The sequence below is a fragment of the Anopheles cruzii genome, chromosome 3, assembly GCF_943734635.1.
Source record: "Anopheles cruzii chromosome 3, idAnoCruzAS_RS32_06, whole genome shotgun sequence".
In the NCBI taxonomy this organism is placed as follows: Eukaryota; Metazoa; Arthropoda; class Insecta; order Diptera; family Culicidae; genus Anopheles; species Anopheles cruzii.
This window is the reverse complement of record NC_069145.1, coordinates 13,695,444-13,707,707: the sequence shown is the minus strand read 5'-3', so window position 1 is coordinate 13,707,707 and position 12,264 is coordinate 13,695,444. Positions and strand designations below refer to the sequence as shown.

Genomic DNA, 12,264 nt, shown 5'->3' with positions numbered 1-12,264 from the left:
GCTGTTAGCACCGCTGGTGAGCGCGGGTTTCGTCCTTCGTCCCGGCCGGCTCAAGTAGTGACCGTCTTCGGCAGAAGGCACCCCACTTCCGCTTACGGGGCCGCTTTGGTTTTTTGTTCCGCTTCACCGATCACAAGAGCAATGGCAACATCCACAAAACTGTTAGCACTGCAGCGAAGCGAAAGATGGAAATTTTATGTTACAGATCAGATTAGACAAGCCGGCGGCGGCGGCGGTGGGATTTGATTAATTTTGGTTGCGTTTAATAAATGAAACTTTCGATCGACACACACACACACAGACACACAGACACACAGGCCATTGCGCCGTAAACGTTATTTGCCAGTTGAGTTTTGTTTGCATTCGGGTTTGCGTTTTCTTCCATCGTTTGCTGCTGCGCTGTCGCTGTCTGTCGTCGTCGTGTCACTTTTCACCAACCTGACGACGCTGCTGCTGGCTGGCTGGCTGACGGCTGTGGCTTTCACTAATTTTATTATTATTATTTTCTAAACTTAATTACCGTCGGACGGGCACACCGTGTTTGAATATATGGCTCGGTCGCTCGCTCTCTCTCTGTCTCTCGGTCTCGGTCGCCCACTAGTCCGATTTCCCCTATTGCTTTTTTCCGTGTTCGGAAGCCTCGTTTCGTGAGAAAAACCCGTGCCAACAACGTGCCATCTCCCCGCGTATCGGAGATGGGACGTCGTTTGTTGCAGTTCATTCAAATGCAAATATGTCATTATTTCGTACAAACTCGTCCCTCCTCTGGCGTCGTTGTGACTGACCCCGTTTGTGCTTCTCGCTCACTCGTGCGGCTTTCACTTCGGTGGGTCTTGCTTACTCTCTCTCCCGCTGATGGCAGAACAGATTTTGATCCACTTTTCTAAAGGGAAATAGAGGCTGAGGTAACAGAGCCAGCATTCCAATGCCTCAGGGGAAGCAACGCTATGTTTTACATTTCGTTCCCCGATTAGGTTCGTGGTGCGTGTAAGGTTGGCGGAACTTTTAATGTTTCAATTCCCAATTAAATGACGTGCCCCAAGAGCGCCCCAAACGCAGGAAAACGAAACGAAACTCGATCATAGTAGTCACGCACTTCCCGCAGTTTGTGTTGAACGTTGCTGTTGTGAAGGCAGATAAACAACCAAATGCTATGTTGGCCCGTGACACTCATCGACAGAGTGGCCACCTTTTTGGTGGCCCATTATCGATTTGCGACGATCGCCAACAACACTTTATAACATGGTCGATTGGTCACTAACCAGCGCCGCGCACTTGTTTGAAAGTTATCACTTTTTGTGAAGCCCCATTTCGACTGATAAAAGTGGACATCGGGGTGCGTTGGACACTGCCGACAATATCCGAAATGGGCAGCTGTGGAGTGGGCTGGGATATTGGGAAAGTGGTTCAAGCTGCGCTGGAATGCGCCACCTATAGCAAGCCATTGAGCTTTTGCGCCAACCATTGACACCGCACACTGCGAATCATCAAGAGTTACAATGCCATTCCGCATTGCCGGCCCGGAGACCCTCTCCCGTTTGGAGGCCTCTCCGCGGTTTTCAAGGACGGTTGGAGCTTGTTCACGTCCACCGTTTGGCCACAAAATGGTCCAACTTTTGGACAGCACTTTCACCGTCCGTCAGCGATTCGCAGGTGGCCAATGGCCCCTACCGCCCCAACCTGTGCCACAGTGCACCGGCTTATTGGCTCGCTCCCCGAAGCATTGACGCTCGCCGTCAGAGCTGTTTATGCGTGTTTTCATGCGTAACAAATATGTTCTTCTCTGCTGCATGGACGATTGAGCTGTGTGGGGGCCTGGCGAAGAAAAAAATCATACCCCACGAGGGGCGAGATTTTGTTGTTGTTGTTCGGTTCAGGCCTCGACCATTTTGCACACCTCTCTCTCTCACACACGCATGCACGTAATTTCGTAATACCCCCCCGATGGCGATGGAGGAAAGTAAAATGAAACACACCTCGACACATGGGAATCAATTTTCATCGTTTAATTATTTGTTTCGTTAGCCTCTCACCAGCCTTCCACGCATGTTAAATTGTAGCCTCCAAAAAAAAAAGAACCATCCTCGCCATGGAAACTCGAGAGAGGCATAGCGAAAGAAATGAACCACCGAGAGGGTTGCTTTGATGTTCCGGTATGGGAATGGAAATCGATGAAGGGAACCACCATTTCGGAACCCCTCACAACCCCCGGCGATGATGATGTGATGGCCGGCCGGTGTATATTTCCCAAAGCCAATGGAGTCGAACCAAAACGTGAAACTTTCAAACTCAATTTGAAACGCGAAAATAAGAGGCAAATCACGTCGCTGCAGTTCAGTGACGTGTCGCTGCAATCGATTGCAGCGTTGGCTTTTGCACAGGGACATTGTTGTCCGTTCCGTTCACCGCCAAAATCCTGCCATGCGCCGAGCGGTTCCTTGCGAGCTTTCTCTCCTTCGACGCGCGCTGTTTGCATCGATTTTCTCACCCTCTTTTTGAAAATCTTCAAATCAGACCGAAACCGAACACGGCCGCGGCTGCGGAAAACAGTAAAGCGGTGCGGCTGCCACGGTTCTGGCGCAAAACGGGGAAATTATTCAGCAAGTTCGGTCGCGGTTTTCGATCGGTGACTCATCCTATCCTGGTGGTGGTACTTGCTGGCCGGGTCGGGTTTATCTATCATAAAATTTCCCCGTTTCGTCCCTAAGCCCCTGTTTGCCGCTCGTTTACGATTAGTGTGTGGCTGCCAGGCCAATCGCATATTGGCTGGGCCCACACCCAGATAGCGCCACATTATCGCGCGGGATGTTTTTCCAATGTGGAAGTGGGCAAACAGGGTGTTTTGGGATCTTCTGTTGAGTTCGGCACCGTTCGGCAGGGTTATCCGAAGGTCAGCGAGATAAATTTCCAACTAAAATGTCTTCCGTCATTTCCAGGCCATATCCATTACGGAAGTGACTACGGGGCACAGCGGAGCAGCATGACGCGCACCGTATCGATTCCCGATCAGGTTCAGACGACTCGATTCGCTAAGGTTTTGTTTTGTCCGGTTTATCAATTTGTCCTATCATCGCCAACCGGGCGCGCTGGCGCGCAGCTGTCAATCATTATCGCCGGCCCATTATCTGATAAGATAAGTCAAAGGTGACCGAAGAATTGTTTATTTTGAGCGCTGCGATATTTCGGAAGACAATTTCGCGTGCAAAGCTGCTTAGTTTTCCCCGGTGTGGTGAAGGCCATTTCGTCGACCCTGCCGGATCCGGTTTCGTGTCCGAATTCGTTTGCTTTTCCCATTATGTTGCCACCGGAATGGAACGTGGCCGTAGAGTAAAGAACCGGTGCCACTTTTGCCGCTGGGAAAGTCTCGCCAAAACCGTAGGCGTAGGCAACCGAGGTGCCGAGCCAAGGGAACTTCAGCTGGTTTCCATTCATAAAACGGAACAAACCCCCCGATGGAAAGCAACGTGAAAATGGGAATATTGTCAAGTAGCGCTGAGAAAAAGCTGTCAAAAGTTCATAGACACCCGGGGGGCCGGGTTGTTTGGCACCAGTCCGGCGAGCTCGCTGGAAGCGGAAAAGCGAATTGCTCGTTACGGGTACGAGGGAGAGAACGAGCAAAGGAGGAAGCGAGAAAGAATGGTGTTGGAAAAAGGGAAAACACAACAAGTGCCGCGTCCGCGCCGCCGGATCACAACAGAGCGCGTAGCCGCTGGAATCCTCTCTCCCCTTACAGACAGGGAATCGGGGAGGAAAAAGAACAGCACGAGCCAGAGCGGGAAAGCATGATGAAGAAAGAGACCGCCAAACAGTGGAGCGAGATGGAGCGAGCAGTGGCGCGTTCAGCGAAGCGATGGAAAACACACCTCGCGCCGCACGGAGAGTTCAAACAACTCTTTCGCGGGGACCACCGGCGCGTCCGCTCTCCGGTCCGGTCCACCACCGGCGCCACCGCCCTCGAGCACGCAAACACAAACCGGATCGAAACATTTGCATCGTGGCGCGCGCACAGGTTCGCCGCCCGCAAATTGTACTGACGCAATGTAAGCATAATCAGCGGGGCTGCCGAAAGAAGGCTCGAACTCGGAACAATGCTTCGCACGGACCGGGCGCCGCGGAGCGCATGTCCAGAACCTTATTAACCATATTTTTACGTTGAAAATACTTCCTTCTTTTCCGAACGAACCTAAACGAACTCCGTGGTAGGATTCTAGTCCGGGAGAGTGGTGGTGCCTTTAGTAGGCCACTTGTTCCGTTACTCCGCAAGAGGTTGCTTTTCACCGATGGGGCACACCACGTTCACACTGGCGCCGTACACCTGCGTGTCCCTGGATGCTGGCGATTTCGGACACCGCTTTCGCTTCAGCCTGTTTCACACACGCGGCACACCGGTGTCCTTGTTGGCCACTTCTGAGGCTTCGTCCCAAAACACAACACTTCCAGCGCGTTCCAGCCACACACACCCTAGAGCTGCCATATGTTCTCTCCCTCCGGCTGCTTCGGACGCACGCGCACCGGAGCTTCTCTCGCTCGGCGCGGTCCACGATGGAATCGACGGCGAAGCGAGTGATGCGGCGGCGGGTTGCGTGTGCATTGTTCTGGCCCCAGAACGAACACCAGCGCAGAGAAGTGCTCCGATTCGGTTCTTTGCTCTCCCTCTTCGTACCTGCGTTCGTGGTGGACCGCAGTGCTGGAAAGGGTTAAACACCACTCGCCGCCGCACCGCCGTCTTTCTCCTGTTTCGTCCACATTCCTGGTCTAGTATGCGAGGTCTCGATCGCGACCGGGGGTAGTGAACGTGCGAGCGAAACGGAGAACCCTGTGATGCGCGGTGGACCTCTCTCTGTCTACCGTTGCAGCGTGGCCGCTGAATCTATCCGGAGTCGGAGCCCAGCGAATGCTCCCCTTTGGAAGACCTTGTTGCTCTCATTCCCAGGTGGTAACCCTCCGGGGCTCCGAACACTTCCGCGGGCGCATGCAGACCGCGGATCCTACATTTTCTCACACACACCCATCGGAAAGGAAAATAAATACCAGATTGAAACTACTCTGACGATTCGTTCCGTACTTTCGAGCACATTAAAGCCAAGCCAGTGTGCAGTACGACCCGTCCCGAAGTGGCCGTCATCAGGCCGGCAGCATCGACAGCAGTAAACGAAGGAACGGGAAATCGCGGCCCATAATCATAACGGATTCACCATTGGAACATGGTCTGACTTCCGGAACGTGCAATCGGAACCGGAATTGGACAAGTACACAAACACACACACAGCGCCATGCAAAGAAGGACACTTACGTACGACGACTACGTTCCGCGTGGGGCCTCTCTTAATGGATTTTCCAGCACTCCAGACGCTGCCACAAATTTTCACTCAACTCCTTCCGCAATTCCGCGCGCACTCGAGAGTCCGAGGACCTCTTTTTCACCGAAGCACGGCGCGCGTCTGGGCCGCGTGTCCCTTTCGCGACAGAAACTCGATTCTACCGAATGCAAACGGCGGCCTCGGAATCCATTTTCTGCCCTCCGACGAAAAGCGGAAACGATTGCGCGGTCGGTCTCACTCACTCACCCATGAGCACTCTGCATAATTATTATTCGGGGGACACTTTCAGCTGAAAATGTGTGATACGTGGTTACGGTTACACGCACAGACACGCAGAATCATATGGAGAAACTATTCGATCGTTCCCTCGTACGAATCTCTGACCACCGGTGAAGTTAAATATGCTGTCCGCACAGCTTCTCATCAGAATTCGCCCCGGGACGCTGACCGGTTTCGTATTGTTCTGGGACGATCGAATCAGCAAGAGAGAGAGATACAGCGAGAAAGCGGATTATCGTACATCACCGCAGGAAACAGGACGCTGCGTTAAATCGAATAAAACTAACAATAATGAAATGGCCAACCGACGAGCCGTTTTAATGCTTGACGGAATTCAGGATTTTGCCGAGAGCATGCACGCAGAAACCCTTTGAAAACGAACGGTTTTCTCACTCTCTCGCTCGCTCTCGTTTATTTGTTCTAATCAGATGGCAGATGAAGGCGACTGACACTGAGAGATTTATTCTGCACTGGGATAAACTCGCCGCTCCGCACTATGGGGAAAAGGCGGTCATAAATACACTTTAACAACTGAGGGTTTTAGTTATATTATCCTGAAATAGATAAGTTATCTATGATCATTGCGAACGACGCGCAGAAAATATTAACAACTAACTCAGCACGCAAATAGGAGGCCGAACGAAACGCAAAACGCAACGCAACCGATCGCTTGAATTTTTGAAGTAAAACAAGTCCAACTCTTTCTCTGAAAACATTTCTCTGTATTTCGCTAACAAACTGACTTTCGAACCTGAACCTTGTTTCCGGAACCCGACTTCAACACTCAAACACAAAAAAGAATCTCTTTCTCTTCAGACTGAGACGGCCGAACCGGTTCGATGCGGAGAACTGTCAACATCGATCCGCGGAACGGTTGAAATATTTTGTGCCGATTCGATGTTTTGACATTTGCTGCAGCTGTCAAATCGCTCGAGGGAGAGGAAATGTGTTTTGATTGAATAACGATACTTCGGCTTTTCGGCTTTTCGTGAAAGTGTGCATTTATTTGAACATAAAATCGCCCAAAGAGTTTACTTAACCAGAAACATGAATCAGGCGGAAGTGACGAAGCTGATGTCGCAGCTGCGGGTAGCGATCGGGCCGCGACACCGCAACCTGAAAAACCCACGAGGACCCGAAGGCCGGTTGGACAAGCTGCGCAAAACGGTGACGGCGCTGGTGAAACACGAGCGAATCGAGCTGAACTACCAGCGGGCGGATGAGGCACGCGGGTATGCGGAGCGGTTAATATCGGACGCCATACGGCACGGGGACTGCCACAAGCCCACGATGGAGATGGCCGACTTCTGGTTGCTGGAGAAACAGCTCGTGCACAAACTGTTCAAGGTACTGGCGCCACGGTTCGAGGAGTACAAGGTGTCGGCCACACGGATGTACAAAGCACCGAAGGAGTACCCCGGTTGGTACCGGAAGCGAGCAGTGCTAGAACTGCGCGGCAATCCTTACCCGTCGCTGTTGCCTAATCAGTCAAACAATCGCTTCCTGCTGCACAATGTACTGATGGACGAGGCCCGGAAAGACTATCGAAAGGAAAAGTACGCCGAGATTGCGGCACAGATTGGCAGCGATACTACAGAACCACCCGTAGCAGAAAGCGCGGCCACGAAAGAGCTACCAAAGCCTCCAACGCAAGCATAACTCACTTGAACATAGTATAACACCATTTGCTTAGATTTATAGTAAAACAGGCGAACAATAAATATCCCAAAGTGGTAGAGAGCGAGAGAGCGAGAGGAAACAAGAGATTTTGCTCCGGAGAAGATTAAATGGATGTGTTATCGATTTTTTTTTCGTCGTCGTTGGTGTTCAATGCTGGCCGCGCAGTATCTTTGGTATTATTTACAATCACTATCGTGGGACGAACGCGAGTAAAATGAGCTCGGGACATTCGCAGCGGAATAGACACAAATGTGTGTCAAGGATGTTCGTTTGGGGCCTCATCTGGAGGAATATGGTACCGAAAGACGACGAGACAAAGGAAGGAAATAAAATAAATTGGACGTAACACAATATCACAGCATCTTCGCACTTGAGTTGACGAGGAAATGGTACGCTTGCGCTAGCCCAATTCAAATCGGATCGCTATACAGTTTCTCACCACTAAAATATGAACCTTTGCATTCGAGGGTAGGCTTCGCAGGGTGACATTTTTTCAATGAACGACACAAATGGGAGGCCGGCACTCAACCATGGCCCATTCCGGTTTCTGTAATACCATACGAAGATACCTCGGTAAACATATGGACGTGCTGTACAAACATATTGTATTCATAATCAACATTTTTATCGCCTTCATTTCCAACATGTGATAAACCATGTGTCTCACACGTCACAGCACTATTTTCTAGAAAAACTGCCCCGAAAGGAGTGAAATGACCGATCTCAAAAAACGCAAAATATCAATTTTATCGACATCGTTATGATTCATCGGATGATGCAGAATCGTCATGTCAAGAGTCTTAATAGGAGGTATGTTCGTTCGTTCCATCTCCGAATTATATAATGAAATTGAGACAACCGACATCCTAACACCGGTCCTTGTACGGTCAATTTAGCATGACACTGGACTCTAACGATGTCTGTTCTTCATATCTGCTGATGATTACAATGCCCCGGAATGGGCCGTTTCGTATACGATACGTTATGTCTGGCCCGTGATTGTTGAATAGCCACATCGTTACGATGCTGTGTTGGTAATTCCTTAACGTTTGGCGACCCAATTCACCGTAGAAACCTTAATTCAGACGACATCCTGTTAAAAGTTCCACAGGGTACAGCGAACAGGGTGTTCTTACGCTACATTTCTAGTTGGTGGTAAAATGTATGATAACGAGCGGAAAGGTTTTAATAAAACCAAACTTAACTATCTACCTTGGCAGCAATTTGATGAACGCACCACCGTGGGGCTTTAGTGTTATGTCCGCCTTCACTTTCAGGACTTTCTCTTCCGAACTCGGCAACACCCGGTAATGGATTAAGAGCTTAACCAGAACAGTTTTCATTTCTAACATCGCGTAACGTTGCCCCATACAGGATCGCAGTCCGGCACTGAATGGAATGTAACTGTACGGCATTATATGCGTTCCGGTGGAGCCATTGTTCTGGCCGGTGAACCGTTCCGGACAGAACACGTCCGGCTCGGGGAAGAAGTCTGGGTCGGTTTGCATGACGAAGATGTTGAGCATCACCTCCGTGCCGGCCGGTATCGGGATGCCATCAATAATCATATCGCCGGCCGCGCACCGACCAACCATTGGTGCTGGTGGACTGATGCGAAGTGTTTCCTTGATAACCATCTCCAAGTAGCGGAGCTCGTTCAGTGAAGCGTAGGTTAACGGGACTTCGCGGAGGTCACCAGCAGCCGCGTAGACGGTCCCAATTTCATCGTAAACTTTCTGCTGAACGACGGGATATCGGGAGAGGTAATACAGGGCAAAGCTGAGACAGGAAGTGGTTGTCTCGTGGCCGGCAAACATAAACGTGCTCACTTCTCCACGAACGTCATCATCGGACAACGGTTGACCGTTGGGCCGTGTTTCCAGAAGCATGTCGAGGACGGTCGTTCGCTGTGGGGCACCATTGCTACGGAGCAGTTTTCGTTCGCTAACGACATCATCTGTGAACTTGTGCAACACCTTCACCATTTTCCTCATGCGCCGCCCAGCGCTCGTCAACGGATAAACCCAACTATGGCCTCGCAGCGGATCAAACATTCGCTTGTGTATGAGATCTATGACCCTGCCGAACGAAAATGTAACACAACCGTGGTTAACAAAAAAAAAAACCTACCAAACAGAGGAACTTACTCGTCGGTGGCAGCAATAAATTGTCCCGTAGGATTCGACTGGCAATGGAGTTGAACACCCATCGCCGAGTCGCAGACAATGTCCATCGTGCAGTATCGGATCGGGTTGTAGATGTCGAAATCGTCTCCACCGACATACGGTGCCAACTTGCCCACAAGCACATCCGAATGGGCAATCATCACTTCCAGAAAGTCTTCGAGCATTTTGTAATTGAACACCGGATCGATCAACTTCCGCCGGTTTCTCCACTGCTGTCCGCACGCTATTACCGTGCTGATACCCAACCAGGGCTTGATGAAGTCGTAGAAGGATGGTTTACGAATGGTTTTTGCCTGAATCACTTGCTCCACCACACGTGGCTCGCTAACCAACAGTTTGAATCCGTTACAGAGCTCCTGCAGCAACAGGTTCTTACCGTACTGTCGGTGAAAGTCGACCTGCGTCCGTAACACACTGTCTGGAGAAGTGTTCTTAAACAGCAGAACACTGCCGAGTAGTGGTACCGATGGAAGTGCTTTGAAATCGGGCAAACGTTTTAGGAGCTCCTCCGCCCGACGACGATTTATGAACACTTTTACAATTATATGTAAAATTACAAGTATGGCAAGTAGCAAAAGAAGGAAAATAGACATTTTGGATAGTTCTTCGTTTCGGTTCTCGTGTTGCAAACGATTCGTCGCGGATGAGTAGGCAAATGCAACTGATGAGTTGCATCTCGAAAATGTACGCTGGATGCATTGTTATCTTCAACGAGTATAGGTTATCGAATAGGTCCAGATTCACTCTCAATCCGCATTTATTCGGGTCATGTCGAGTCAACAAAGTTAATCAGAAAAAAGCACACAAAAAGTGGGCCTTTAGACTCCTTCAGACCCGCTGGAGGCTAGATACGCAATCGCAAGCCGCGTGCAAGTGATACGAAACGTCTTGCGCCTACTTTCGCGCAGTGATAAGCAACCTTACAACCACTAGCGTGCCACAATCTTTACGTACGCACCATTTACCGGTTTCAGCGTCATATCGGTTTTGATAAGCAGCTTGTGGTGGTCATCGCAGGGCAAAAACTGGAAGTTGGCCAACAATTTCACCAGGATCGTTTTAATCTCCAGCATAGCGTAACGCTGGCCGATGCAGTTCCGAGAACCAACGCTGAACGGGATGTAGCTGTAAGGTTGCCGGGACGCCTGTGCCTCCTCACTGAAGCGCTCCGGATCGAAGTTTTCCGGTTCGGGGTAGAGCTGCGGATCGTTGTGCAGCGCGTAGATGAGGATCGCGAATTCCATACCCTTCGGCATCTGCACACCGTCAACCACCATATCGCCAGCCGATTTCCGCCCTATGATCGGTACGGACGGTTTCATACGCAGCGTTTCTTTTATCACCATCTCAAGGTACCGCAGTTCCTGCAGAGTGCTGTGCGTGAGCTCCACACTCTTCGCTTCCGATCCTACGACGTGCTGAATCTCGTCGTATACCTTTTGCTGGATGGCGGCATTGCGAGAGAGATGATAGATAGCAAAGCTGATGCAGGACGTGGTGGTATCGTGCCCGGCAAACATAAACGTATCGACTTCCTCCCGGATGTCGGCGTCGGGCAGGGGCTTACCATCGACGGTGACGTTCAGAAGCAGATCGAGCAACGTCATGCGCCGCTTTCCGTAAACGTCCGTCTCTTCCAGCTTGCGTTCGGTCTGTTGCCGTTCCCGCTCCTCTAGTAGCTGCTTTTTCCGCTCGTTAATGACACGATACGCAAAGCCGTGCACTACTTTAAGGCACTCATTTAGCCGTCGGGATGCTTTCTTAAGCAGGAACAACCATTTGAATTCACGTCCGAAGGAAAACATTCGTTTGTAGATGATGTCTGAAATTCTGGCAAAAGGGAAAACGTTAAAAGTAATCCTCAGTCCTTCATTGGTACACGTCTTCACCGTACTTACTCCTTAGCGGCTTGCACATACTCCGACTGTGGATCTTCCTGAGTGTTCAACTTTACACCCATCGCAGACTCGGAGATAATGTCCAACGCACAATAGGTAACGGGCTCGTAAATGTCGAAATCCGGCCCTCCTGCGTTGGCGGACAGCTTCCGTATCAGCACGTCCGCCTGGTGGTTCATGATGACGAGAAAGTCTTCGAGAATCTTGAAGTGGAACGTTGGCGTAATAATCTTTCGGCGTTGTGCCCACTTCGGCCCGGTGGATACTACGAGCCCTGATCCCAACCAAGGCATCATGAAGTCGTAGATTATCGTCTTTTCGATGGTCTTCGCCTGGATCACCTGCTCGATCACAGCGGGTTCGGTGATTTGAAACGCGGGCTGATTAAACAGATTTTGCGCAATGAGGTTACGGCCGTACAGCTTGTGGAATCCGACAAAGGTGTTGAAAATTCCGGCCGGCGTAGGATCTTTGAAGTGATACGCCGACCCTAGCACCGGAATCGAGGGAACACTTCCAAAGTTGGGTAACTGCTTCTGCAGTCGAGCTACGGTAGCTCGGTTACGAAGGACCGTAAGCAGAATCCATGATCCGACGATCACGATCAGCGTCAATAGTAGCAACCAAAACATGATGGTTCTCTCTCAGCCGCAGCTTAGCACCAAGGTCACAGTCGAGGTCGTCTTCGGTACGCTGTTTCTATCGGTCTCTTCTATCTCCGTTGGTTGAACACTTGAAGCGTGGTTTCTTCGGAACTCTTCGTGGCACCCGAGTCCAAACAACACTGAATTGATTGATGAGCACAACTCGCGATGTTATAGCTAAATTGGACGCGTTTGTGAGCGTTATGGCCGCGGTTCGCGGTTTGCATGCGTGTGTGGATGTGTTGTACACATGTTT

At 50.6% G+C, this 12,264-nt stretch overlaps 3 protein-coding genes across 3 annotated transcripts; 1 reads left to right on the top strand and 2 right to left on the bottom strand.

Annotated features, from left to right (window-relative positions):
- Window positions 1–6,540: 6,540 nt before the first annotated feature.
- LOC128272727 (39S ribosomal protein L17, mitochondrial) lies at window positions 6,541–7,605 on the top strand. The gene has a single exon (XM_053010594.1). It carries the CDS (start codon window positions 6,648–6,650, stop codon window positions 7,257–7,259), a length of 612 nt encoding a protein of 203 aa, XP_052866554.1. The 5' UTR covers window positions 6,541–6,647; the 3' UTR covers window positions 7,260–7,605.
- Window positions 7,606–8,488: 883 nt separating this feature from the next.
- LOC128269877 (cytochrome P450 4d2-like) lies at window positions 8,489–10,059 on the bottom strand. Its single transcript, XM_053007282.1, has 2 exons — window positions 9,428–10,059; window positions 8,489–9,359 (listed from the first exon to the last, which is right to left on the bottom strand). The coding sequence occupies exons 1-2, from the start codon at window positions 10,057–10,059 to the stop codon at window positions 8,489–8,491; spliced, it is 1,503 nt and encodes a 500-aa protein (XP_052863242.1).
- Window positions 10,060–10,311: 252 nt separating this feature from the next.
- On the bottom strand, window positions 10,312–11,996 carry LOC128274828 (cytochrome P450 4C1-like). The gene is made up of 2 exons (XM_053013147.1): window positions 11,365–11,996; window positions 10,312–11,296 (listed from the first exon to the last, which is right to left on the bottom strand). Exons 1-2 carry the CDS (start codon window positions 11,994–11,996, stop codon window positions 10,396–10,398), a joined length of 1,533 nt encoding a protein of 510 aa, XP_052869107.1. The 3' UTR covers window positions 10,312–10,395.
- Window positions 11,997–12,264: the final 268 nt, after the last annotated feature.

What these genes read in the sequence shown, in the direction of transcription:
- LOC128272727 (XM_053010594.1), top strand. Translation starts at nt 6,648, where the DNA reads ATGAATCAGGCGGAAGTGACGAAGCTGATGTCGCAGCTGCGGGTAGCG.
- LOC128269877 (XM_053007282.1), bottom strand. Translation starts at nt 10,059, where the DNA reads ATGTCTATTTTCCTTCTTTTGCTACTTGCCATACTTGTAATTTTACAT. An exon ending in TTTATTGCTGCCACCGACGA is followed by an intron (nt 9,360 to 9,427) that starts GTAAGTTCCTCT and finishes TTCGTTCGGCAG; the next exon opens with GGTCATAGATCTCATACACA.
- LOC128274828 (XM_053013147.1), bottom strand. Translation starts at nt 11,996, where the DNA reads ATGTTTTGGTTGCTACTATTGACGCTGATCGTGATCGTCGGATCATGG. An exon ending in TATGTGCAAGCCGCTAAGGA is followed by an intron (nt 11,297 to 11,364) that starts GTAAGTACGGTG and finishes CCCTTTTGCCAG; the next exon opens with AATTTCAGACATCATCTACA.